Genomic DNA, 24,727 nt, shown 5'->3' on the forward strand with positions numbered 1-24,727 from the left:
TCTTATAATTCCCTGATTGAAAATACGAAATTTAGTGGTAAGTTAATAGAACTGCCATCCAATTCTATACAACTCATGAGTGCTAAGTATATACTCTGTATTTTTTTATATTTTCCTGATAGAAAATGCTATGAGTGTCCACTACACTTAATCAGAAAACTTCCCAGCGGCCATATATACGACTCCGAACTTGACTTCGTAGTAACCAAATCCAACAGCAAAACATAAAATTGAAGAAGGTTATCGGGAATTCATTATTTCATTCATTGAATTTTCTTTATAAAAATCTATTAAACATTCTTTGCTTTGTTAAAAAAAAAATATGTGGATATGTTGTCTATTCTACATCATTGTTAGCGTTCAATGAAAAAAAAATGTCCAAAGATATATCAATCCATAGATCTTGAGCTAAATAAAATGATATGCGTGTGTCTAAAACCTCATGCATAACTATCGAGAAAATGGAAGAAAAAAAAAAAAACAATTACTTTGAGTGAGTCTAAAAGCTCATGCATAACTTCCGAGAAAATAATAATAATAAAAAAAAAAAACAATTACTTTGAGTGAGTCTAAAAGCTCATGCATAACTATTGAAAAAATAATACATACACCGAGTAGCAAAATATACGCTTCACGTTAAATAATTGGTATGTATAGTTTCTGGCAAAATCGATATTTTTAGCTCATATTACACATTCATGGAATTATGGTTACACAAATGAACGAAATATAATGAATCTTAAAGAGTAACGGCGTTTGTGGTGCAATATAAAAGTTTATTTTAGAAAAGTGCACCCTAAAGAATATATTTCAGTAATTGTGTCATTTGTTGCTAACAGCTTTTAGCTTTGCTGGAAGAAATTGATATTTATTTATGTTGCTGTATACATAGCAAAATACATTGTTAACTAGAAGATCGTTGTATGGGTCTGGATTATTATATATCTGGGAGACACAATTGTGAAAACAGATGCATCGTTCTCGTGTATGTAGGCCTAATGCTGACGATGCTTTCCATTTTTGGTATTAATTTTTGTTTCTGGTTGCGTCTTTCGTAATTTGGCAATAGTCCTTCTTTCCTTAAGGGAACCGTTACAATCTTATCGCCTCGTCTTTCTGAACAAATGAACACGCTAAATGTTACATCTGATTGTGTTTCTCCGTCGTTAAGTGGCTAAAGTACATGCTTTCTTAAACGTAGTCCTTGGTTTAATTTCCGGAACAGTTACTAAACCTTGTATAAAGCACTTTTAGCATTAGTTCCTTTCTCATTTAGCTTCGGTGCTAAAAAGAAGCGTTAAGCTTTAAGTTTTAATTAATAAGTGCAATAATTTTGTCTGTTCATAGAACCTGAAGAATAAGTAACAAACCGGTCGTGTTACATGTATCTCAACTTGAAGAGCTTCATCCACGATGCGTAAGCTATAGCTCGGAACTACGTATCGAGTTTTAAATATTGTCTTTTTAAACTTTTCAGACTTTTTGACACTAGACATAATAGTGTATATTACAAAATTTGAAAGCGAAATAAAAAAAAACTATTTAAAAAAAACAGTTCTTTATTTCTTTGACATCTACAACAATGTATACAATCTCAAATTATAATACATATCACTACATACAACTGGAATTTTTTTCATGTATAGATTTTACAAAGTTTGTATAAAACTGGACACTAATTACGTACAAAATTCATAATATAGAAAATTAATTCTTTCTCATCAGAATTTTTGTTGTAAATTGCATCCAAAATTAATATTTTGTTGTATGGCTATGAAAAATGGATCAATTATTTAGATCTCGAACATATACAGAGAGAATTAGTGGTCATGTAAAGTTGAACATCAAAGCCACTTCCTGTAATTATTTCACTGGAAGTTCTTGTTCACAAATATAATCAAATTTCCAAATATGAAATTCTTTACATACTCAAATATTGGCCACAACATTGAAGATAAAATGTACCTTAATTATAGAATGACTAAAACCAAGAACTAAGAAATGCAGAAAAAACTAAGAGATGTTAGAAAATCATGGATTCACGAGGTACTGTATCGTAAATAGATAACGAATATAACAAATAATGACACCGTACCTTATTATTGTCATGGCTACTTCAATCGATCAGTGAAGAAACTTGAAACAGATTTGTGCCAATCATTCTACTCAAAATCGTCTTCGTCACAGAATATAAAATACGTTAGTTTATTTCTTCATTTTGTTTTATTATTTATGAAATACGAAGAGTGTCTTCGACTTTTCTTCTTGTACAGTATTAATGACATTTATCATATTAACTATAGTGTTTTGTGATCTTCATTTTGAATAGAAAAAAAATCAAAAAGTTGTACTAATGAAAAAATGTGATGATATCTTTATACCAAATTTGGTATAAAGAAGATGCTTTTTTTAAAATTTTCTTGAGATAAATTTGATTTCGGAATGAAATAAAAATGAATTGAAACAAATTTGGAAAGAAGATATTAAAAATTTCCACACTCCATACTTAAATATAAAAAGACTTCCAGTATGGACATTTTATATAATTACCCCGTAGAATAGTTTGTCTATAAAACCAGAAAACAGATGTAACTCTGACATCTCGTTGTAAGGTTGGTATCTTCTTGTTCATTATGATCATGAAAAAAAAAAAAAAAAAAAAAACGATTTAGTGACCAGTTATGTTCATCTGGAAAATAGTTAGAGGCTTAAAGTTTATTTATTTATTTATTTACAATACTCACCAATCAAGTATGATCAGCTCTGCAAATATTATAGATTTTGTTATTCATAATCATTGTAAATGCTTCCTTATTACCGTTATCTTTAATTTTTCATACAATATTTCTCTACTCTACCGAGTTTTGTGAAATATATTTAAAAACTTGTATATTTTTTCATTAAAATCGTGAGCAAAACAAAAGTATTTTCAAATAAAATAAATACACGACCCAATTTCATTTTTTACAAAAAAAATTGTCATATGTATATGAACTGAGTATATTTTTATTAAATGGGTTATCACATACTTCAAGAAAAAACAAACAAAATATATCAAACTTGGAAGCGCCTGCGGGATTTTTTTCAGGTGGGGAGGGGGCATCTTGAATCGAAGCGAACACGAGCGAAGTCGTGAATCTACACACAATGATACACGTAATACTTCTTATAAAACAATTAATATTGATGCACATGGCGTATGTTTATAGACTACAGTAACTATATTAAATACTCTAGTGGATGAGAAATCAAATCTATTATGTTTTGACATATTTCGAAGAACCAACCACTTTAGAAAATCCAGGAGAGGAGAAATAATTGCCTACTTTGGCCCCCTTTCCATGTGAGCACCTATAATCAAACTCAATATTACTTATTTACTGTGTTGGTAGGATAGTCTATATATGAAGAATAATTTGGTTTAGAATTATTAGTAAGATTTATAAACAGACTAGAGGGCACGGTGGCTCAGTGGTAGAGCGGTTAGCTCTGATGCGTAGGGTCACTGGTTCGATTCCCAGCTAAGTGTTTGTGGTGGACAACATCGTGTCCGTGGGTTTTCTGGAATACTCCTACTTTCTCATTCTACCAATTCTCCCATAATCATTCACTTGCTTTAATCATCATCTCTTTAATAGCACGTTAAACTAAAAAAAATGAATGACGGAAGCCTTGTAAAAGCAAAAGGGTGTAGTATGAAGAAATAAACATAATGTAAATTAAAAACAAGCTATAGTATAATATTCATGTAGTTTTTTAATGAAACAATACATTATATATGTGAATTCGTCTGTTATTTCTGTATAGCAATAATTTTAACAACAAAAATATTGCTAATTATAGCACATTATAAAATAATCATATTATGTACATACGCTTATTTATTACAAGGTATGTTTCTACATGTGCACCGATGGATATGTTTACCTTTTTAAACTGTACAACATATTCTATCACAACAGGAAATTCATATTTACAATTTATTATTCTTGAGCAACAAATACTTAGTTAACCCCTTTGTAGACCACAGGAAATTCTCACCCAAAATCATTCATGAAAAATATCTTATTTGATCAGCTAAAATCCAATATTCCACTAAATATTGGATAGAAAAAAATTAAAATAGATAGCAATTTTTATAATAACTTTACTGGTTCTACTGTCTTATACGGAATAGTAACGTAATGGGTTGTCAATGTTTTTCACATGCATATCAAACGCGCTTTAGTATTTCAGAAGATTGCTATTTAGATGATAAAATAACCACACTGTTGATTTTTTATTGGAAAATTAAAAATACGTAATATGTCTAAAAAGGTGCTATCATCAATAATTTTTCTTTTAATTTTCTCGATTATGTCCTAAGATGTAAGCTTCTCCTGTCAAATAACAATAAGGTGCGGAAGGAATATAGCTTAGTGTTCAAGAAAATCTAAAAAATAATGTCATCATGAGTAGCTAAATTGCACAAAAATGACAACATTTCATTTTAACACTTTGGCCCATAAAAGGGGTTAACATCTGCTAAGCAAAAACTAGGAATATATTTCTTAAGAAAAAATAAAATAGTATAAATATATTTTAACATGCATAAATAAATTTTATGTAATCACTTCACAAATAAACTCTTTTAATAAGTACACAACACGCTTCATAATAAAATCTTAATTTTAACTAACAAACACTTCATCTATTATACAAAACCATAAATGCATCATTTGTAAATCATGTATCATGTCGTTGGTAATAATTATTTTTGTTTCAACTGGTAAGATTATTTTACTAGTTGAGATTATTTATTAGAGACAGAAAACTATTTTGTGATGACGGATTCAGCTATGAGGAAGAGTTAAATGAAAAACTCTAAAAGTATTGTAAAGAAAGAAATCAGTCAGAGAACTGAAACAAATTCGAAACTTTCTAGTCAATTCATGTGTTTGCTACAGTGATACACATGCATTATCACACTGCATTTTTCGTTCCCTCATGAATTTATCTGGGTTTGAATCAAGGGTGTTATAAATAGCGGATCTGCCCATATGTATCGCCATCCTATTAAATCGATGAAGCCAAAAAAACAACTAAGCATCGGCACGTCTGATTGGCTACTCTCGTTTACGCCATCGTCTGATTGGCTACTTTCGTTTTCACCATGATTGTTGGCTCAAAACATTGCGATCCTATTGGGCGGAGTGGGCAGAGTAGGGGTGGCGAAACTGTGACGTATGGCTTCAAGATTTTGTTGTAAGGGCAGATCCTCTATTTTATAAGATCCTTTGTTTGAATACTCAGAAAATGAATCACGGAACGAGGTGCTGCTATTTTTACACTAATAATCAGTCAGCGTGTAGGTTCAGTCACCTGTCGGGCACTATTCAAATAATACACGATGTATCATAAAGGACTTTACAAATTTGAAAACTCATATTAATGTATTCATTTATCCTACAGACATGGTTTTGGTGTCAGTTTGTAGCAAAACATCATGTTTTGATTCACGTAGTATACTAGTTCAGAAACAAGCCACCATAAGCGCTAGCGGCAGTTGGAGCAAAGATGGCTGCCTTTACTAGTATTAAGCGTGTTAGCTGTGTGTTTTAGTTTGAAGAATCCAAGTCTGCGACAACTGTGCAACGTAATTTTCGTACAAAGTATGGTAAAGATCCTCCCAGTAGGCCTACTATTTATCAGTGGCGTAAGTGTTTTATTGAAGCTAGATGTTCGGTAAGACATAACAAATCTTCAGGTTGTCCTCGTACGTCTGAAGACGTTGTAGAGCAAGTGAGATAAGGCTTTGTGAACAGTCCTACAAACTCAACCCAGCGTGCTTGTCGACAGTTGGACGTCCTACAAACATGACAGTTTGGCGTGTGTTGAGAAAACTGTTGCCTCTCAAACCATACAAATTAAGATTTTACAAATGGTGCAAGACTTAAAAGACACTGATAGAATTGTTCGCAATTAATTTTGTATGGAAATGCAGAAATCGACTTCAAATGGGATGTGTACGCATCACCAATGAAAGCCATATCGAACCTCTTTAGAGATAAGGTAAAAACATTTTATGTATTTTGCTACAAAATGACACCAAAACCATGTCTGTAAGCTAAATAAGTATCTCAATATGAGTTTTCAAAGTTGTAAAGTCCTTTTTGATACACCCTGTATATTTGTTGCAAACGTTCAAAACATTTTTTTCGCTTACTTTCATGGTTCTTCATTTTGATTTACCCCCGTACAGGTTATAATATTCAAAACTGAAGCTGGAAATGAAATCTCAAAATTTTTCAACTTTCTTCAATTATTCAAATTATTTCAAAATTTGACCCAGAATTTTAAATCGGCACCAAACTCGAAACTCACCTAACCTTAAACTGTCTCTAAATTGGTTAAAAAAAAAAAAACTAAACTTTCCGAACTTGAGATTTACTTGTTCTTGTTTTCACGAACTTAAAATTTCCTTTCAACCCAGTGTCAATAAATTCCTTAACTTCAAGAATTCACCAACTTTCTTTCCTTGAAATAATACGAGTGTAACTGAAGAGCAATATTACATTTCTTTCCAGTTAGTTACAGATTGATGTGGGCTTTTGAATTAAGAATATGTCTTAATAAAAATACGAAATCGGCATCAAGCAAAACAAAAGCTAATGTAGTGAAGTACTACTATTACCCAGGCCGGTATCCACGGGGGCTAGGGGGCCGGGCCCCCCTAAACGTTGGCTGCACCCCTTAAAGTTTCATGGTAGGCTTGCAAATTAACTATAATATGGTGATGAAGTATAATAGGATTGGATCGGGACCCCCTAACTTCTACCGCCCCCCCCCTAAATTTTTGGGCTGGGTACGGGCCTGCTACTACTACTAGGGAAAATGAATTAAGTAACTCGTTAAGCAAAAGCTTTATGACTAAGTAAGAGCAGTAAGCTGGACATGTAAAGTAATTTTGAGTAGTTTTGACGATACTGGGTTACAACCAAATTATCGTATATGTTAAGGGAAGTTTATTCTATTGTCTCCAATACTTTGAGGGAAATTATATATTTAGCTATGATTCACTTCAAGTTTTGCGATATTCACTGAAAATTTATAATATAAAACCCTGTGAATTAAGACCATAATTTTTTAATTATACAACAAATACATATTTTTGTAACAGATTCTAAGGTAAGTTTGAATCAAAAGACAGGCGATAATTTATTTTCGTAAAAATCTTAACAGATCTCAAGTTAACTGAGTTTGAAAGTCAGGATGTAAAATAGCACTTAAAATTTGGTTTTATTTTTTGTATCTCTTACAACCGATTTCATAATTAACAAATTTGATTAGCGATATTTAACCTGTTTAAGTTCTGTAATAATCTCTGTTATTATTGGTTATAACAAAATTAACCTTGAACTTCACACGTTTTTAAAACTTTTATCGAATTGCAAAGTTAAAAGATCATTTAACTTGTTAAACAAATTCTGTGAAATCGGGGTTTCTAAATGTTCTCGTCAAGTTTGATTGGTTCGAGGAATTTCATTTAAGATTTATTCAATAAATCAATTATTCTATATTTCTTTCCTGTTTATGACATAAAATATATGGTTAAGAGAAAACACAGTACAGACACAGATAAATTAAATGGAGTGTTCCGTTTGAAATTTGCCCTTACTTCCTGGAGTCAATTTTCTTTTTTAACTACAAGCCTCAAAAAGCTACCTCAATGCAAACGGAAAAGGTACCTTCAACATACCTTTATGAAGTTTGTTTTAATCGCCCCGAATCACATTTATGACATATACCAATGGAATAACAATCACAAAGCACAAAGAAAGTGGTAGTGGAGTTGCCAACCGTCCGGTCTTTTACCGGACACTTCGGTTTTTGACCTCCTTGTCCGGTATTCGGTACGACTTCAAACCAGACGTTAAATGCCCGGTAATTTTCCCTCTTACTAGTCCTACTCTTTGTTCTATTCAAATTACTTTTGAGTGACGAAACAAATCGTTTGTCCATGAACATGCTTAATGCAGAGCTTATGATTCGCTTTGATATGAACCTGTCGTGCGCGGAATTTGCTGAAGAGTTGAACGCAGAAAAATTTACTGAACTTATCAAAACTGTTAAAAGTCAACAAAAGTATATTTTCAAGAGCGTAGCTAACACTGTTTCATTCTAAGCTACATCTTCCAATTAAATAATGCGTCCAGAACCAGTAAAAGAATATAGGCATTATGAGACATTACCAGCCCCAACAAAGCTGCTAAGACTTATTTTTCAATATATGTTGTGCATGCCATGAGTACATTGCCAATTATATGTGGTTTTCTGTTTTAAATACGATGTATTATTGATGGTAGACTACAAACATTACATGTATCGACTCAACTAAAACTGAAATAAATAAGTTTAATAAATGGTTCAAAAGTAACTAAAGTTATTAAATTCGAACTCCGAATCGCTCAATTTTATGTGAAGAAACCACTTTCAAGTTGTTTACATTTTTGACGAGCGATGACGTCACAATCTGAAGAGTATATGTGCTCCAGGAGGGTGTCCGGTATTTCCACTTTCAACAGTTGGCAACTCTGAGTGGTAGAAAAAACATATTCAAGAATTGTAGATAACGGCTATACCCCTCATCATTCGAACTCCATATTTACAAGGAATAAAATGGAATTTATTGAAGTTTATTCCTAGTTGAGAACCGTGAAAATGACACCTGGATGGTTTACAATCTACCGGAAGTTGATCATGATGTGTATCTGTATTTGAAATATAACTGTGTCTATGAATGTAAGCTATTCGCTTCAAAGAAACTTAACCAGACTATTTTTCACTATTTCTGCACATGATTTAGGTATTATACGAGGGCCGTCCAGGAAGTAAAGAACGATTGCCCATCGCGCGCCGCGCCGACCCCCCTCCTCTTCCCAAGCTTAGTCTCAATGCTATTACACTACTTGTTTCTTTTGCAGCGATTCAAAATGGCGGCGCCAATTGAAAATCCCTCCAAATGTGAAGTACAGAGTGTCCTTCGTTTTCTAAACGTGCAAAAAGTTAAGCCTATTGAAATTTATAGACAAATAAAGAATGTTTATTGTGATAGGACAATGAACAAGTCATCAGTTAAGAAATGGTGCATTATATTTAATTAAGGAAGAACCGGCGTGCATGATTAAGATCGGAGTGGGAGACCATCACTTGTCACGTAAGAACTGAAGGAAAAAGTCGACAAAAAATTCAGGAAAACCGACTTCCACTTACTCTAGAAACTTAAGAGTCTTCATCCCGGTGAAATTAAAATACCGCTAATTTTACAGTAATTATCTGATACCGTCAAATAGATAAAAGATAATCGAAATGTGAAACAAGCGCGCCCTAGACAATATCATTTTACATAAGAAACCGTTATCACGACTCACTTATCTGCTTTCGATTTCGAGCCATTTTGAAAATCGGCATTTATTTTCGCGTTTCTAAACAGCTGAAAACATAAAGCCACTAGGTGACTTGTGATAACGGTAACCTCAAGCAAAATAATGTTGTCTAGGGCGCTCTTGTTCCATATTTCAATTATCTTTTTATCTATTTGAAGATATCACATGATTACTGTAAAATTAGCGGTATTTTAATTTCGCCGGGATGAAGACTCTTAAGAAGGAATTTTTTGGGTGGAAAATAGTTTGTGCAAACGATGAGGAACTCAAGTAAACAGTGACAGCCTGACTCAAATCTTTGGCGGCAGATGGCGGTGGCATTGAAAAACTGGTCCCACGTTATAACAAGTGTCTTGACAACTATGGCGATTACATAGAAAAGTAGAGTAAGGTCCAGTAAATAAAGTTTTGTACTGATATCTTTTGTTTTTATTTAATCATATCAGAAAGTTCTTTACTTTTTGGATGACCCTCGTAATTAAGACCATCATAGTATGCCATGTCAAGAAATTCAGTATTTTTTTTTTTTTTTGACTCCAGATAATTTACCTGTGAATACGAAAAAAAAACGTCCAAGTGTTAAATAAATTGGTGCAGCACTGTTTCATCAAATCACTAAAGAAAAATGTCAAGACATCTTTTCAGAATTGGCCCACAAACATAAGCACACACTCCATAACTTAAATTCTTGATATGGTCAATATCATGGATACTTTGTTTATTTGTATATTTATGTAGCACCAGGAAAATTACAGCGTACAATCACATTATATTTGTTTTCACACCAGCCTTTCGTATTCTCACGCACTCACACAAATCAAAATGTCCGCCGATGATATTCGTTTTATTAATTTTAATAGTATCTTTTTTTAAAATTATTTACACTATAGATTCCTGCTCTGCGTCTAGATCATTGTCGAACACTGGATTAATAAACCCTGGTCGCCCCGCCGTCGATGGTAAAGCAGGCGGTCGCTTTGTACTGTAGTAAGGATTTCCCAAATACACTAAAGAAACTAAGATGGAGGCGCCATCTGTGCGAGCAATGTAAAAAACGGCTCCATCTATCATGTGTTTGGATTTCCAGTGTTCTTTCCCAAACTCTGGATCTTGAGCCATCTTCTTCACCAGTTCTCCTGCACAAAAACAAAGAAAAATTTATTATTTTCTGAATTTTAAAATTTTATATTTCCTCCTGCACAAAAACAAAAATGTATTATCTTCTGAATTTTAATTTTTTATTTTTATTTTACTAGACTTAAGGTAGCTGGGAACTTCGCCACCAGACTACTGCAATTTTCTCGGACTGCGGTCTTGCACTTCTCATATCCCTAACATACAGGGGCGCCCGAAGAAGATTTTCTAGAGGGGGGCTAATTTCCCTGGTTGCTATATTACATCTGGTATTTCTGGTGTTTAATATACGTGGTTTGCTAGATATATTTCGTATACATTTTCGTGAGCCAGAGGCGGGCCCGGGCCCCACCCTGCGCCCACCTTCGGACGCCCATGCTAACATATTTCTAACCTGTTGAAAATTTGATTGAGATCGGTCGGGTGGGTCAAGAGGTATGGGATCACGAACATAATCACTTTCATTTTTATATACATCTGCACACGTGATACAATAATAATTAAGATGGTTGATGTGAAACCTTTTACATTAGTGACCATACGTGATTGTGACAGCAAACCAGATTCGCGGGCATCTCGTTGTAAGCTAGAGATTAATAGTGTTAAGTTCGTTTCTCATTTATGCATTCTTCTATGACTTTCTTTCTAACAGCAACACAAAAGGATAAACTTGGATCCTTTACAGCCAATCGGGATATTGATGAGCGGAAACATTCTTCTATTGTTCTCAATATAGTTCGTCACCATGACTTGTTGACAGTGGCGCAAATCTATCTTCAACTTTGGGGGGGGACACTTTTTTTTTTTTTTTTTTGTTAAGCGATGCTCAAAATATTTGTGAAGTTGAAAAACAATCTTGTGGAGGATCAGGGAGTAGAGTTGTCTTCAACATTAATAGGCGGGCAGATTTGAGGCTTATTCTGGGGGGGGGGGTTAATTTCATCTCATTTTTCTTTGTGGTAATCGGACACAAATCATCACATTTTTTTCCAAAAAGAACATTTCAAATCGGATTATTAGGGAGGACAGTCCTCCCACTTCCAAGATTGGAGGGAACATGTCCCCCTCATCCCCCGGGATTTGCGCCAGTGCTTCTTGAATTCTCTCTATGTACAAAAGAAGAGTTCTTGACGGATTGGTCAATACTCAGGCCAAACTGCTTAAGCTAGAAACTTCGAATTTGGACAGTGCATAGAATTTGTGACATAAAGTACCACTTAGGAAGGAGTTTTGGAAATTCAACGTGGGACGGGGAAATCCGGTATCCAGATATTATAACTAGATGCTATAACAATATCACCACAGTTCGAATTGTAAAAATCTTAAATCTTACTCTCCATGAACTACTTAAAACGATTACGCACGTGATTTACCTAGGTACACTCATGTCCAAAATTACTGTCGCATATCTATAACTGTCTTCTTGTAAGAATATAATTTGATAATGATTATGCAGGGTACTTTTAATACTGATACTATGTGTATAATTGGGAAATGTATATTTGTGGTAAATTTCATAGGAAAAGAATTATAAATACGAAAATTAGAATGAATAAAACAAAATGTTCCTAAATGGAAAGAAAGTTTTATTTTCGTTTTATTGTTCTTATTTACTACTCTTTTGACATGAAATTTGCCACATGTATATCTTTGCCGATTATACACCTACCAACATTATAAGAAATACCGGGCGAATTTGTTATCAAATTATATTCCTACAACAACATATTTATAGACATGCGACAATAGTTTTGGACATGAGTGTACATACGTAGAATACCATATTTCAGGTAATAATTATTAAATGTGTCAGATGGGTACAATACGCGTCTATATTAATGGATGTATTCTTTTGTTGTATCTTGATTACTTATAAACAAAAACCTAGTAATGAAAACGTTACTTTGGCAACCGGATCACACTGTCCTACCAATCAATCAAAAAAACATTTTGCATCTAACGACTGACAAATACACATTTACAGAATAAGATTACTCATAATATATACTATATCATTTTTCTTCTTCGATTAAGTAGCTACTGCCAGGTGAAACAGCACTTTGGCTCTGAATATTAAATAAAATATACAGTATAAATACATGTAAAATACGTGTTATTGTTTAATGCCCGTCTCGGCATCCCTTAAGGTTTGAAGCATGAAATTTGATCGTTGGACTTACCATTAAAAATAATTAAAAGTGTATTTCAGAAGTTTTTGATAAGTGACATAAAAGAAGAAAAAAAAAAGATTTAGGATTGCTTACTAAGATGACCATACAGGTGTTTGATTTTTGTACCAGACTTCGAGTTTCGACGAATTCTATAGGAAAGTCGCAAAAGCAAAAATGAAAAGTACAGGGTGCCCCAAAAGTAGGTATACACCACTGCATTGATCAAGCATAACATTCTAGTTTATGGATTTATTTGTTTCCGCTGTTCCTGGCTTAAGGTACAAGTAAAAGACATTAAGAACGAATAATAAAGAACCTGTTTGATAACAATAAGAAATGATATGAAATACAGTGAGCAGATCAGTATGGGACTGTATACTTATTTTGGGCCACCCTGCATTGCCCAAAGTAACACATGAAAGAATTTGATAGTCTCTAACATGTGAGGATTCAAAGAAGTTCTATCATTTCTTTAGAACACATACATCCACATATTCTACAGCATATATATATCAGATTTCAAATTCTCCATTCAGAAAAAAACTAATTTAACAACCGTTATAGACTTTAATTTCCTACAAGAAAGAAAACATTGATCGGCTAACTAAACCATTTGTTAAACGTGATATTAACCTAATTCTCTGGTCAGACTATATACTTACGAAGATATCTTCTGATTTCCTCTGTGGCACAGGTGACTGATTTGTGTTGAAACCCAGGAACAGAAACGGTCAGCTTCTCTTCAATGGCACGAAATCCAGGTCCGTTCACGATTCCTAAATTGCCCTTTGGAGTGGGCAACAGACGAGTCAAACGGATCCAGAAAAAGCTGGTGAAGGTAGAAAACAAATGGTTAGTTGGTATCAGTGGCGTATTTACGATTTTGTTTCAGTGGAGGGCTTGGCTAACTTTGTTCCTGGAAATGTGAAAATTCTGCAAGATATTTCATTTACTTTACTATAGTAAATACAATTTCGGGGGGGGGGGAGACTTAAGCCAGGAACCCCCCTTAAATACTCCACTGTTTGGCATTAACAAAGAATTAACTTCATCCAATAATAGCTAACGATAGTTCAGCTAGAAAGTTTGCGTTGAATCGATTATTTATTTTGAATTTTCCCTAGGTACCAGTAGCACGTAGTAGTTCATTGGAATTAAGATTCATTTCAATAGAAGCACTAATACGAGTGGAAACAGGAAATTACTGGTGCCATATTTAATGTAAAACCTAAAAAAAAAAAAAACTATGTAGCTATTAATGTTTTTAAAATTTAAGAAACAAAAACCCAATATTAATCCTCAATTCAATTCTTTAATAATTCGGAACATTTCGAGCTCGTACATGGAGCTGTTTTTCAACCTATCAAAACAAACGCAAGATAATTAACAAATGATCAATACACTGAATATTATATTTAGCTCGATTATTCACAGATGGCAATAGTGTCAGATGAAAACAAATGAAAGTGTATGATAACCAAACCAAAATACTATAGCTTTTTTTTTGGTATTTTGGTTAGGTTATCATATTAGCTACTCTACACGATAACTCTTGAATGCAAGCAATATTTTGAATTCTGTTTTTTTTTCTTTCAGTTCACAACTAGAGCAAATATTTCGGCCGACTTCGCTAATGGAGTCGGTGGCTATCCTTATCCCGCTTAAAATAAATGTTATTCCCTAGGTTTTATGCAACCTCACAGTAACAAAGAAATGTTGGTTGCCTATAATACAAGGATAAGTAGCTTTTCTCTACCGAATTCGTTAACGGAGCCAATCCGTTAATATCTTCACGAGTTGCATAGGAGCTAGGAAATGTTATGGATTTTAAACGAGATATGGATAGCTACCGTTACACTTCAAGATATTAATAGATTAATGTCATTAACGAAGTCGGCCGAGATAATTGCAATAAGAAAACCTACTTATCCTCGTATTATAGGCAACCAACATTTATTTGCTACTGTGTAGGTTGCATAGAAGCTAGGGAATATTTTAAATTTTTAAACGGAATATAAATATAAAGGTAACCAAGAAAGTTTTACCGCTTTTTGTAAGGTCTGTGTTCAATTGGCCCTCACACCGTGAATTGAATGTGAATGCAGATAAGGAGAAGGTCAGTTGTTGGTGTGGGTATACCCAACATAATACCTGGTTGTGGCAGTTCAGTTACACCGTGAACTTGCAGCGTAAGGACAGAGTGAACATGGGACCCCCACAGAGCGTCGTAAGGGGTGTATGCTGTACGAGTTCAATCTGGAGTCAAACGCTGCTGCAGTGAGGCGGAAGATATGCCAGGTCTTTGGTGAGAGTTTCATGACTACGCGGACAGTGCAGCGGTGGTTTAACAAGTTTAAGGACGGTGGCAAAACACACGAAGACACACCACCGTGCCGGAAGACCAACACATGTATAAAATGAAGATATTTCGGTAGCAATTGAGGCGAACAGTGACCATACATGTAAGGAACTGGGACTACAATTCACTGTGAATGGAGAAACCATACGGCAGCACCTTCATCAACTTGGGAAACAGTACAAGTTGGGTCCATGGGTCCCACATGATTTGTCTCCGGCCAGAAGGCAATGTGAGCAAACACCTGTGTTTCTTTGCTGTCTCGTCTGAGGAAGGAGCGATTTCTGAACAGGGTGTTGACATTTGATGAGAAGTGGGTCCTGTACTAAGCTCCACGGCGCCGTCATGATTGGTTACCATCCCATGAACTGGTTCCAAAACAGCCGAAGCTAGCACTGCACGAGAAGGTTCTCCTGTGTGTATGGTGGACTCCTCGCGCCTTCGTGCATTGGGAACTGCTGCCAGCTGGTCAGAGCATCAAAGCAACTGTACACTCTCAGCAGTTGAGCCGTATTCAAGAAAAACTCAAAACTCTGGAGCCAGCACTTCTGAATCGAAAAGGGGTCCAATTATTACAGGACAATGCTAAGCCGCACGCGGCTAGAATGACCCGGGACACCGTATTACGCCTAGGATGGCAAACACTATTGTATCCGCCATACTCCCCAGGCATTGCACCGTTTCATTCCTTGGAAAATCACCTTAGAAGACGCCAGTTCAAATACCTAGTAGATGTGCAAAATGCAGTTGATACCTTCTTCGCTTCACGACCTACCAAATTCTATAGCGATGGAATCCATGGCCTTCCAGAACGTTGGCAGAAGGTCGTCGATGCTGATAGGGGCTATTTTGGATTTTCCAGGTACATCTTAGGTGACACATCGATGTTTGAAGGTGGTGGGTGAAAATGCGACAGAACTTTCTTAGTTACTTTTATATAATATGTACTCATTTTCCTTTTTCTTTTTTTATTAAAATTAGATACAAGAGGAGAAATTTTAAGGAAAAGGTTAATATTTCTGTAACTATATTTTGATTCCTTACTTTGTTCCCCAAGTGAGGTGTGTATGAGAGAGCCAGTAATGTTTGAAGTCTGGAGAAACTTCCGGAGAATTTAGATCCACTCCTTGACCGTATAGAACAGGAATCACCTGTAAAAGCAAAATGAAACCATTTACTATTATATAAACAATAAGAAATTACTTTTTAAAAATAAAAGTTTAAAAATTTTGAAAGGAAGTGAAAAAGAACATAGTCTACATAGACATGTGCTTTTAAGGTATACTAACCATGTAAAATCGTAAAGACAAACTCTTTGTTATCAAATTTATTAAATTGTATAACTATCTGGTTCATGTTAGCTGTGTTTTACTCTAGTAACTTCACAAAAGAAAAACAAAAAAAATTTCTGAACAAAGTAAGTTTTAATTAAAAATAATAATTGGTACAGGGCGCCCATCAATGGGGCAAGGTGGGGCGCTTGCCCCTCTTAGAAAAAGTTGTACTTCGGAATATCGAAAACCCAATAGAATTTTTACATTAGTTACAGCAAAATTTGAAACTATATTTGAAACGTCGCTTATACTTTCTCCCCCCTTGGAAACTACAACATGGGCGCCCTTGATTGTGTAACAGTTTCGCCAGCTAACTACAGGTGTATCTTTTGGGTACTGTTTCTGATAAAGCCAAGAGGCGTAGTTAGTTGGCGAAACTGTTACACAACTATTATTTTTAATTAAAACTTACTGTATCTAGATATTTTTGTTTCTTTGATGAAGTTAAATTATGTATTACGGATGTCATTCTTATCTCCTCAATCTTATTTTGGAGGAAAATACTGAATAAATGCCAATTATATTGAAGAATTCCAGTAACTTTGTGAATATTATGATATTTTGAATATTGTCAATGTGCTCTGGTAAGTAGTCAAGTTAAAAATTATTGCAAGATATTTCACAAACAGAAAGAGCAGGAAAAAGAATTAAAACAAGTTTTGTTTACCTTATATTTGTTATTTGTAGACTCTACCCGCATTTGACCCATTTTCAGTTCTTCCATCGCCCAGCCACTTCTCACAAAATTTTCAGTAACCACACATATCATGCACGCACTCTTATCGATCACCATTTGAATATTACCTACAAAGATATATATCGTTTAGAAAATAATATACATGTTGTATATGGACATAATAAACACAAGCTCAAATAAATAATATACAAAAATATTTTACAGAAAAAAAAAACTCTACGTAGCAGAAACACAAATAATCTGTTGCTTTTAGGTGAAACATTATTTTCAAATAAGAATTGAAATCTAATTTAAGCAGTCCCGCACCCAGAAATTTTTGTTGGGAAAAGTCCAAGCTTTTGGGGGAGATCCCATACTATAGTGCTGCCAAAATGTCTTGAGTCGCGGCAAAATTGCGAACTAAAGCTCACACCCTCGACACACCCACACGTTGAGCTAATAAGGGTTCAGCTGTTGCTAAGCGAGAGAGCCTGAGCGAAAGGGAGTGGAATTCCTTCAGCCGATAGTAGCGCCTGGAACGGAAGACTAAGTGTCAAGTCAATGTGGCATGTGTATACAAGCCACTACGCAGGGTTAAAAGTGAGGTGGAACGCGGGGAGACGCCGTTCTCCCACTTCCAGAAAATATCTATGGCGTCTTCTCACTTTCTATAAAATTACGATGGGCAAAGATAGGCACGGGGATGGCATGACGTCATGCGTCCCCGTACCATTTCAGATTCACTTTTATCTCTGCCACTACATCTATGTAGCATTGAACAGGTATTATTCTGCATCCGAAAAAAACGATAAGTAATTCTAAAATACTTCCACCTATATGATCAGAGATAAAAATAATAGAACTAGGAGCTTCTTCGTGGCTAAGCGGTTAGCGTACGCGCCTTCAGCGTGGGAGACCCGGGTTCGATTCCAGGCGGGAGCTCATGGTGTGTTGATACCCGGAGGGAGGGCATGTGGTTCGGATTCCACGTTAATCAGTAGGTCCACGTCTCATATAGCCTCGCTGCTGAAAAGGGACGCTAAACTAAAATCAACTCAATAATAGAACCAGATTGTTTTTCATCAATTTTTTATGCTACATCAATCATTTTCCTGTTAAACAAGTGCAGTTTTATTAAGAAAATGTACAAATGTATGTTCAGTTAGGAAGTTTTTTTTTTGGGGGGGGGGAAGGAGAGTCCAGACCCATTGGTGCGCCTCTGATATGAAGTAGTGTTATTTAAAAAAAAAATCTCAATCAAAACGTTTTTTTTAGAAGTAACATTGATAAAAATTACAATTTTATCGCTACCTAGTTTCTAAAGCTCCAAGATGTCCCTGATTTACATAATCTATTACCACAAACTGGCTGGAAACTTGAAGGGCCCTTTATTCACACTCGTTATTACTCGTAAATGTGATTAGCATCATAGCAGGGGCGGATTCAGAAGAGGAAGCTTACTTATTTTATATATATAAATAAAAGCCATCCCAAAGTTTGGAGCCCTTAAAAGTAGCAGTATGACAACGCCCCCCCCCCAGAAGTCGGTCCTGAATCCGCCCCTGAGTCATAGTAAGGTCTAGTCTAACAACTGAATCTCATAGTAGTCAAACCTTTAGGATGACGCTAATCACAAGTAAGAAATAATCTGAATTAAGGCTTCAAATTATCCAGTTTCCCTCCAAAACATAAGTTATCATCATTCGTGCGATATTTAAAAATAGCGTTCCTATTAGTCATCGTTAGTCAGTTGACACTGAATCATCTACTCTTTATCACTCATTTTTGGTGAGTGCAGTGGGATATCGATAACTCGAAGCTGAAGGGAATAGGCAAAAATTCGAGTTATCGAGGTTTTTCGATTAATCGACTAATCGAGTTTTCGACTTCGACTAATCGACTAATCAGTTATCAATGTGGCCACAACAAAAATTCGAGATACCGAAGTTCCACGTTCCTCATTAAAAGTGACTACATAACCTCTATAGCTCGAAGTTTTATTCATTCAACCTCTAGAACTCGAAGTTGTGAAATTTCCTTAAATTAAATTAGATGATTAGTAAAAATAAAATTCTGTACATGTATTGTTTTGGAGCGGGAATGGGATTTCATGTCTAAACATGAGTAAAACACAATTACAGTACACATTAGCAACAATAACAATTATGTAAGAGTATAGAGCTATGGCTTCGAGCTATCGAGGTCATATCAAGAGCAATTCGATTTATAGAGGTAAAACTTCGAATTTTGTAGAGATTTGAAGATGCTAAAGTTAGGGTTACCGAGGTTTTTAAATAAGATTATGAAACCCTTGAAATTTGACTTATCGAGGTTGTAAGTGTTAAACATACGACTTATACAGATTATTTTAACATTAAATGTTATGGAGAGTTCAAGGGAATTTGAAAAAAAAAATCGACTTATCAAGGAATTCGAGTTATCGAAGTTGGAGTTATCCATGTTCAACTGTATTTAATTAATTCTGATGTTTCAGCAAAAAGGAAGAGTACAGCTACGACTAAACTCCAAGTTTTCACAGAGTATCCACATTTTTAATATAAATGTCTGTAGAGTGTCCTAGCTTTTACTCTGAAAATCTGGGCGCCCTACTAATCTAATGTTCTAATTTATGCATTCTGGAATTAGAATACAAGGTAACTTTTGTTTCTTTACTTTGTTAGCGGTGAAATTATAATATTTTTATCGATGTGATTTCCCTCAAGAGCCTCCACTATCTACATATGACTCTTTCCTGTTCAAGCTTTTGTGAAATTTTAAAGACTACAAAGCAGTGTTCATTTGTATTGCATTATTTACCTTCAGAAGTAAAAAAAAAAAAAAAAAAAAAAAAAAGATTTGGTTTGTGTTTATTTCATTTCATTTCATTTCACTTGTGAGGCTACATGAGACTCGAACCTACAGCTTAACGTGAAGTTTCGAACCACATGAACTCCCATCAGGAATCGAACTCGGCGCGTACGCTAAAAATTTGGGAGCTGAGAAATTAAAAATGAACGTAACGATCTTTGTTCGCTAACTCCACCTATAAACTGCTGCACCTATTTTGACAATTTTTGGTTCATGAGTGCACCCTAGCTTAACTTAAATTTTTAGCACAATTTACGGCAAAGGGAAGAAGCAGTGAGCCGGTGCCTTGTAAAAATAATTAAAAAAAAAACGACCGATATTAGTGTCATATCCATAGTTTTCGGGATTGTTAAGATGAATAGTGACACTCTCGATGCCATTTAAGCCCAAATTCATCCCTCACGCTTATCCTAAGAGGAGAAAGGGTTCAAATAGTTTTCATAAGATTATTCTCCTCGTACGAAGGACGTACATTTCACCTAGTACCTATTAAATACAAACACAACCGAACACGAATGCATAAAATGAGAAACAGTTCGTATACTTATTCCAAGTGTAAAATCGTAAGCATTGCTGTACTAAACTCTCGGGGAAAAAGCAGGGGCGGATCCAAGGGGGGAAGGCGATTGCCCCGATCGCTCTCCCCAGAAGAGGAAACTTTCTTATTATATATATATATATATATATATATATATATATATATATATATATATATATATATATATATATATATATATATATACAGGGTTTTCATTCATAAAGTCTGGACGGATTTAATTTGCTTATAATTTTCATAAAAATGTTCATAATGAAATCAAATGAAGTGCAAACGGTAGTGGAAGGATTAAATTTTTAGTTGGCAACACTGTTAGATAAGCGGCAACTCTGAACACGTTGAGAGAGGGAGAGGGAGGGCAAGGGTCAGTTTCTTACCAAATTCCATCCATTGTTGTTTTCATTGTTGTTTCAATGTTGACTGTTAAAAGTAAGTTGTAAGCTGTATTAGTGTGTGTGTCTTTTAAAGAAATAAATAAATGAAAAACTCCTCTGAGAAGACTATCTTTTTTACCGTATCAAAGATGGCGTCGATGAAAGAGAAAGCGCAATGTGTTCTGTGGTACGCAGAGCTAAAATCACCAATTCTGGTGTGTCGAAAGTTCACCAAAGAGTTCAAAAAGCCGGCACCGACTGAGAGTGCAATCCGAAAGTGGCATGCTAAGTTCTTGGAGACAGGAAGCGTCCTGGACCGTCCTCGAAGTGGGAGGCCGCCAACATCGCCTCCAACAGTGAGCAGGGTAAGGGAAAGCATCATCAACAGCCCACAGAAGTCGATTCCTAGACGGTCCATGGAACTCGGAATTCCACAGATAACCGTGTTTAAGATAGCCAAGAAGACGATCAAGGCCAAAGGTTACAAAATCAAGATAGTCCAGGATCTGCATGATGAAGATTTGGACATCCGGTTTAACTTCTGTGACGCCATGCTCAAGCAGTTGGAACATGGCGACGTTCTCCTTTCAGCCATCATGTTCTCAGATGAGGCAACCTTCCATGTCTCCCAGTTGGAGGTGTGGCGGTGAATGAACTGAGCTGGTGCAGATTACAGGTAAAAATTTAATCCTTCCGCTACCGTTTGCACTTTATTTGATTTCAATATGAGCATTTTTATGTAAATTATAAGCGAATTAAATCCGTCCATACTTTATGAAAACCCTATATATATAACTAAAACCCATCCTAAAGTTTGGAGCCCTTAAAAGTAGCAATATGACAACCCACTGCCCCCCCCCCGGAAGTCGGTCCTGGATCCGCCCCTGGTGATAAAGTCACCTGTAGCAAGTTAAAAAAAGCTTACATGCACCACGGTTCTCACCTAATCTCTTCGTCTTATGTAGAATCATCCATTGTAATACAGAATTCAGAGTGCATGCTAAACGCAGACGAAATTGTCGTATGTGACAAACAAGGGTGGAGATAGGAAATAAACTGAAAAAAACGAAGAAGAGCTTTGGGAGAATGAGAGATGGAAAGGAGCCGGAGCAGGCGCAATATAAAATGAAATCTTTGAGTTTAACCTCCCACGATTATGCCCTTTAGGCTAAGGAAGACGATGATTAAGGCAAGTGAATGATGATGGAATATGTGGTGGAATGAGAGAGTGCGAGAAAACGTACAAGCATAAGGGAAAAGTACGTAGGACATTGACAGTGATGTACTTACTAGAAACAGCGGTGCTGAAGAAAAAGATAGATCTACCATGAAGGTGACAGAAATGAGAATGCTGTGGATGTGTGAGGTACGTAACAAGGAAGGATCGCATTGGGAACGAATACATATTCATCAGGGAATCAGTAAAGATTGCAAAGCAGGATAAAAGTGCAGGAATCGTTTGGAATGGTTTCGGTATATGCTGAGAAGAGGTGAAGAATACGTGAGAAGAAAATGGTGGCAGTACTGTAGAGAAGAGGCAGACCCAAAAAAAGATGACGGGATCTAGTGGAGGAGCACCTCAGAGGAAAAGGACTTACGGCCGAGATGGCATTAAGTAGATCCCTATGGTATACCATCATAAACAATCATCTGAATGTGGAAAGCTGGGAAAGGGGATTTATACAGTCCATCCATTAAAGCGTATATTGCCTGCTGTTGCTTTCCCTATCATTATACCCTCCATCACGTCCCTCAGAATGTACTTCCTTCTTAGTTACCATCACTCCTCTTTCAGTTACAAGGAAAACTGATCTTTTGTACCCTGTTATTCAATTATTCACAGTACCTCCTCATTAGTTTTAGTTCGACCCAGCTATTTTCACATTTTCCGCTATATTCACATTTTCAAAAATTCCAATATCTTTTTATGAGTGTAGTAGTCTTTAATGTAGTTTCTCTCTTAAAATGTATCCATTTGTAATGTTTCAAGGACTTACACCAAAAATGTTAGTAAACTATTCATATTTTCTGGCATTTCAGGAGAAAAATGGAAGAAATTTCTTACGTTAGATAGAACTTTGTTAAAGAAAGCAAATATAGACTATTTTTTATGTAGGATGTGACTATATGGGATGTATAACTTTAGTACTTACAAGTTAGGAAGTTAGATGGTCGATAGTACATTGTTTGGAAACACTAACACTATACCTAGATATGATTAATATAACACACTAAAGTATATATTAAAAGTTAGTTTAAAATAGTGATTAGTAACAAAAAATGATAACACACTTTGCATACTTAGAATGTTTCTTCCTGGAATGAAGTCCCTCTCATGCCATAAGACCCTGTAACCTTTCTTCAGGAGCTCTGGTATAAACACGTTCTCCACGAAGTTCCCATCTCGACTGCTGTAACTGATGAAGGCATCGTATTCAGCGTTAACAACAGGGTCTTTCTTTTTACGCAAACTGTACTTCACCTAAAAAAGAAATATAAGAAAACATATCTAGAAAATTTAAAAATTGTTTCAGAATGTGTTGAAAACTGGATATAATTTTGAAAAGATCTGTCATAAATTCTAACTACAAATGTTGAAGATCCTATATAGAAAAGATAATATTAGAGGCCTGAGATATTGTAATATTGCAATATTTTGTTGGGTAGAGTCTATTCAAAGTCCGGGATATAAAGCTTTACACCTAACTTATTTACTAACTAAATCTCTATAACAACTTTACAAAGTTTCTTTATAAATCACTAATTATTTTTAGAAGTTAACAAGCCCTTGGCATACAAAATAATGGCTATAAAAGCTCAATATGACTTTAGGTTACGATGGAAACTCCTTCGCTCATTGCGCCTCGGGAAACTATTATAGGAATTCTCCGTAGTTCATTGCAGCCCCGAGAGAAAGGTGATTATAGGATATATTCGCTCATTTTAGTCTCCAGAGATAGGTTTAAAGAAGTCTATAGGGCACTGCAGCCTCCGGAGAAAGATGTTGATATGTTATTGATCAGCTGTAGACTGATGCCTTCGTCCTCTTGCAGTCTTCCTTTATACACGTCTTCTTACAAAGGAGGTCCGTGAGAGGAGGTTGACTATTTTCGGTTCTCTTCCGATCCTTCTTCGTATCTGTGCTCCATCATTTGCTGGTGTTTATGTTTTGAACTCAATAATACGTGTTCGCGATTGAAGCACGTGTTTGTAATAATTACTTAGAAGTGAGGATATGAAATCTTACAATAGTTATTGGGCATATTAAAAATGTATAATTATTGAAAATATTTTTAAAAAATGTATATGAAGAACTACGAATAGTTAAACTTACCTTACAAATCTTCTTCCAAAATATGATAATAAGCAGAGCAACTACAAGGAAAACAAGAATAGGAATGATCACTTGTAAAAGAAACAGAATGTCCATTGCAGAAACTGCATTGCATGGTATCTCGCGTAAAGTGATCACTTGACGACCCAGGTAACTATCTGGACCACTTCCACACCGAACGTCTGAACTATCAGCTAGAATCGACAAAGAGTGGATGGTCCAATTCTGTAAAAAAAAAAAAAAAAAAAAAAAAAAAAAATAGAAGCAAATTGTCAACTGACATTATAACTTCATTAATAAATGAGTATTTTGAAAGAATTTTATGCACACACACTTCTTTGTTTAATCGATATTTATAGTTTTTGGTGTGACAACTAGTGCTCTCAACGGGTCGGGTCGGGTCGGGTTGAAGACCGACCCGACCCGACCCGTGACCCGAATTGACTGACCCGACCCGATGACCCGACCCGACCCGACTGACCCGAACCGTGATCCGACC

The 24,727-nt window shown here is 35.3% G+C and overlaps 1 protein-coding gene across 3 annotated transcripts in view; it reads right to left on the bottom strand.

The window, feature by feature from the left end:
• Positions 1 to 2,631: 2,631 nt before the first annotated feature.
• LOC145685746 (uncharacterized) overlaps positions 2,632 to 24,727 on the bottom strand; it is a 172,132-nt gene continuing 150,036 nt past the window's right edge. For 2 of the 3 annotated variants that reach the window (XM_081758243.1, XM_081758244.1), the window contains exons 10-15: positions 24,229 to 24,453; positions 23,187 to 23,376; positions 17,088 to 17,224; positions 16,131 to 16,237; positions 13,393 to 13,559; positions 2,632 to 10,561 (exon numbers count right to left, since the gene is read on the bottom strand). In XM_081758243.1, the coding sequence (XP_081614369.1) occupies positions 10,305 to 10,561; positions 13,393 to 13,559; positions 16,131 to 16,237; positions 17,088 to 17,224; positions 23,187 to 23,376; positions 24,229 to 24,453 (1,083 nt within the window). In that variant the 3' untranslated portion in view covers positions 2,632 to 10,304. The remainder of the gene's footprint in view (positions 10,562 to 13,392; positions 13,560 to 16,130; positions 16,238 to 17,087; positions 17,225 to 23,186; positions 23,377 to 24,228; positions 24,454 to 24,727) is intronic. The other variant, XM_081758245.1, reaches the window with a different exon arrangement.

The sequence above is a fragment of the Thermobia domestica genome, chromosome 5 (assembly GCF_964235325.1).
Source record: "Thermobia domestica chromosome 5, izTheDome1.hap1.1, whole genome shotgun sequence".
Lineage (NCBI taxonomy): Eukaryota > Metazoa > Arthropoda > Insecta > Zygentoma > Lepismatidae > Thermobia > Thermobia domestica.